Source organism: Etheostoma cragini, unplaced genomic scaffold (genome assembly GCF_013103735.1).
Source record: "Etheostoma cragini isolate CJK2018 unplaced genomic scaffold, CSU_Ecrag_1.0 ScbMSFa_2332, whole genome shotgun sequence".
Classification (NCBI taxonomy): Eukaryota; Metazoa; Chordata; class Actinopteri; order Perciformes; family Percidae; genus Etheostoma; species Etheostoma cragini.
In genome coordinates, this window is record NW_023266482.1 from 1 (window position 1) to 2,989 (window position 2,989).

General features: G+C 43.0%; 1 protein-coding gene across 1 annotated transcript; it reads right to left on the bottom strand.

The window, feature by feature from the left end:
* Nucleotides 1-140: 140 nt before the first annotated feature.
* Nucleotides 141-2,703, bottom strand: LOC117940378 (diacylglycerol kinase theta; the record flags this gene model as incomplete). The annotated part of the gene is made up of 5 exons (XM_034865688.1): nucleotides 141-213; nucleotides 416-566; nucleotides 1,033-1,094; nucleotides 1,996-2,050; nucleotides 2,613-2,703. Coding segments are annotated over 5 exons (427 nt in total), but the record flags the coding sequence as incomplete, so codon positions are not given.
* Between the last annotated feature and the right edge of the window lie 286 nt (nucleotides 2,704-2,989).

Below are 2,989 nucleotides of genomic sequence, written 5' to 3' on the forward strand. Positions count from 1 at the left end.
ACACAGAGAAACACACGCACACACACACAGAGAAACACACACACACGCACACACACACACACAGAGAAACACACACACACACACACAGGCAGCTGATAGTTACTTTTTCAGCTTTGGATACAACTAAATGACATCTCTCCTCCGCTCAGGTGGTTGTCATGGAAACCGTCTCACCTTGGCTGGCGTAGAAGTGGCTGATGGTGACCAGGTGGCCTGAAGACACGCACACACACGCACACACACACACACACACACACACACACAGATAGAGAAGCTGTGAGAACTAAAAGAAAACATCTGGAAACTACGTGTGAACCTAAAATTAAATTACAGAACATTTCTATTAGGCCTAGGATATAAAATACACACAAACACACACACACACACAGCAGCAGACAGGAAGTGGAGGACTCACTCTTGATGGTCAGGTGATCCTGGATCAGCTGATCGTACTCCTCCCTGGTCAGCAGGGGAGTCAGTCCTCCAATCAGCAGGCAGACCTGCACCGCCTGCTTCCTGGTCTCCACCACGTAGAACCGAGTCTGGTTCATCAGACGCAGAGACACCTGGGAAATCATCAATCAATAAATCCTTTAATCTATCCATCCATCCATCCTTCCATCATCCATCCATCATCCATCCATCCATCCATCCATCATCCATCCATCCATCCATCCTTTAATCTATCATCCATCCATCCTTCCATCATCCATCCATCCATCCATCCTTTAATCTATCTACCAATCATCCATCCATCATCCATCCATCCATCCATCCTTTAATCTATCATCCATCCATCCTTCCATCATCCATCCATCCATCCATCATCCATCCATCCTTTAATCTATCTATCCATCCATCATCCATCCATCCATCCATCATCCATCCATCCTTTAATCTATCATCCATCCATCATCCATCCATCCATCCATCCATCATCCATCCATCCATCCATCCATCCATCCATCCATCCATCATCCATCCATCCATCATCCATCCATCCATCATCCAGGCAGTTTTCTCTCGTCCTACCTTTCTGATCTCCTGCAGTTTGTCCAGAATCTTCTCCTGTGGACTCAGTGTCTGTCTCTGGACTGGAGGACAGACATGGAGACATGTTCACATGAAGACATGGGGACATGACTCCATGAGGACATGGAGACATGGTCACACAAAGACTCAAGGACAAGGAGACATGAGGACATGGTCACATGAGGACATGGAGACATGAGGACATGGTCACATGAGGACATGGTCATAAGGAGATATGAAGACATGGTCACATGGAGACATGAAGACATGGGGACATGGAGACATGGTCATAAGGAGATATGATGACATGGTCCCATGAGGACATGGTCACATGAGGACATGGAGACATTAGGACATGGTCACATGAGGACATGAAGACATGGAGACATGGAGACATGGTCACATGGAGACATGGTCATAAGGAGATATGAAGACATGGTCACATGGAGACATGAAGACATGGGGACATGGAGACATGGTCATAAGGAGATATGAAGACATGGTCCCATGAGGACATGGTCACATGAGGACATGGAGACATGAGGACATGGTCACATGAGGACATGAAGACATGGAGACATGGTCACATGGAGACATGGTCATAAGGAGATATGAAGACATGGTCACATGAGGACATGGAGACATGAGGACATGGTCACATGAGGACATGGTCACATGGAGACATGAAGACATGGAGACATGAGGACATGGAGACATGAGGACATGGAGACATGTATTTTTCTACATTTTATTCATCAGAACTTTAATATTTTTTGATGTTCTGTTGTGACAAAACAAATTATTATCCTATTATTTCAGTGAGAACTCATAAATAACTACAACTAACTAATGTTAGGGAACCTGTTCATGTTTATGTAACACGTTTCTGGATATATCGGGAAATATATATGGGAATATCGGATTGTTCCACTCGTCCCGGTATGGTCGCGGTCTGGAGCTCACCTTGCTTGCTGCTCATGCAGACCTCCAGCAGACTGAACCGGGACGCGTCTTCGTCCTGAAACAACACAATCATCTTCATATCTTAATGTTAAATATTACATATTTCATACACTTCTGTTCGGCTCTTTGTTTAAACCCCGGTGTTGTCCTCCCGGGTCAAAATAAGACAAAAATTGTATTTTCAGACTTTTTTTGTAGTTTCCATCACCACCACCTTACTAGTTTTATACTTTTTAGAATTCATGGTCAACAACCCTTACTTATATAGAATTATACCTGATATAAGAGTTCATTTTAGTCTCAATAATTCCTAATTTCAGCTTTTCTAACTTAAACATTAGGTATAATTTCCTATAAATGAGGTTTATTGATCGTAAATTTTAAAAAACTGTAAAACTAAAGTTGATAAGTTAGTGTTACGTAGTGTTGAAAACATCAAAAAAAAGTTACGAACATTGAAAAAAAGTGCCAAAATGGTTGAAAAAAAAAAGGGACAAAAACGTAAGAAAAAACATCAATAAAAGATTTTTAATTTTGACGGGAGGACAACAGGAGGGTTAGTCTGTACATATCCAGTGTGTAAACTAGTTCCTGGAGGAGGATTTCCTCTGAGTTACCGGTCTGTTGAGGAGACCGAGGACCTCGGTGAGGACGGACGCCGCCGTGCTGCTCTCGGAGACAGAGACGGACACGAAGGCTGCACCCGACCTGGAAACACAGCACGGGGACCATTAAAGGTGTTAAAGGTGACCACATTATGGGATGGATCCCTACAGAGATAGACCTTTTAGTTAAAGAGGAAGATCCTTTTAGTTTAACATGAAGCAGCCCCAACATCACCAAACCCACCAGACTCCATGTAAATAATCACTACTTTTATTATTGTAAAACACACTTCATTCGAAGTGGACAAAATCTAAATAAAACTACCAAAAGCCGTCTTGGTTCATCTTTCCACTGTTCCAACAATCACCACTCTGGTCTGGTTGGAATA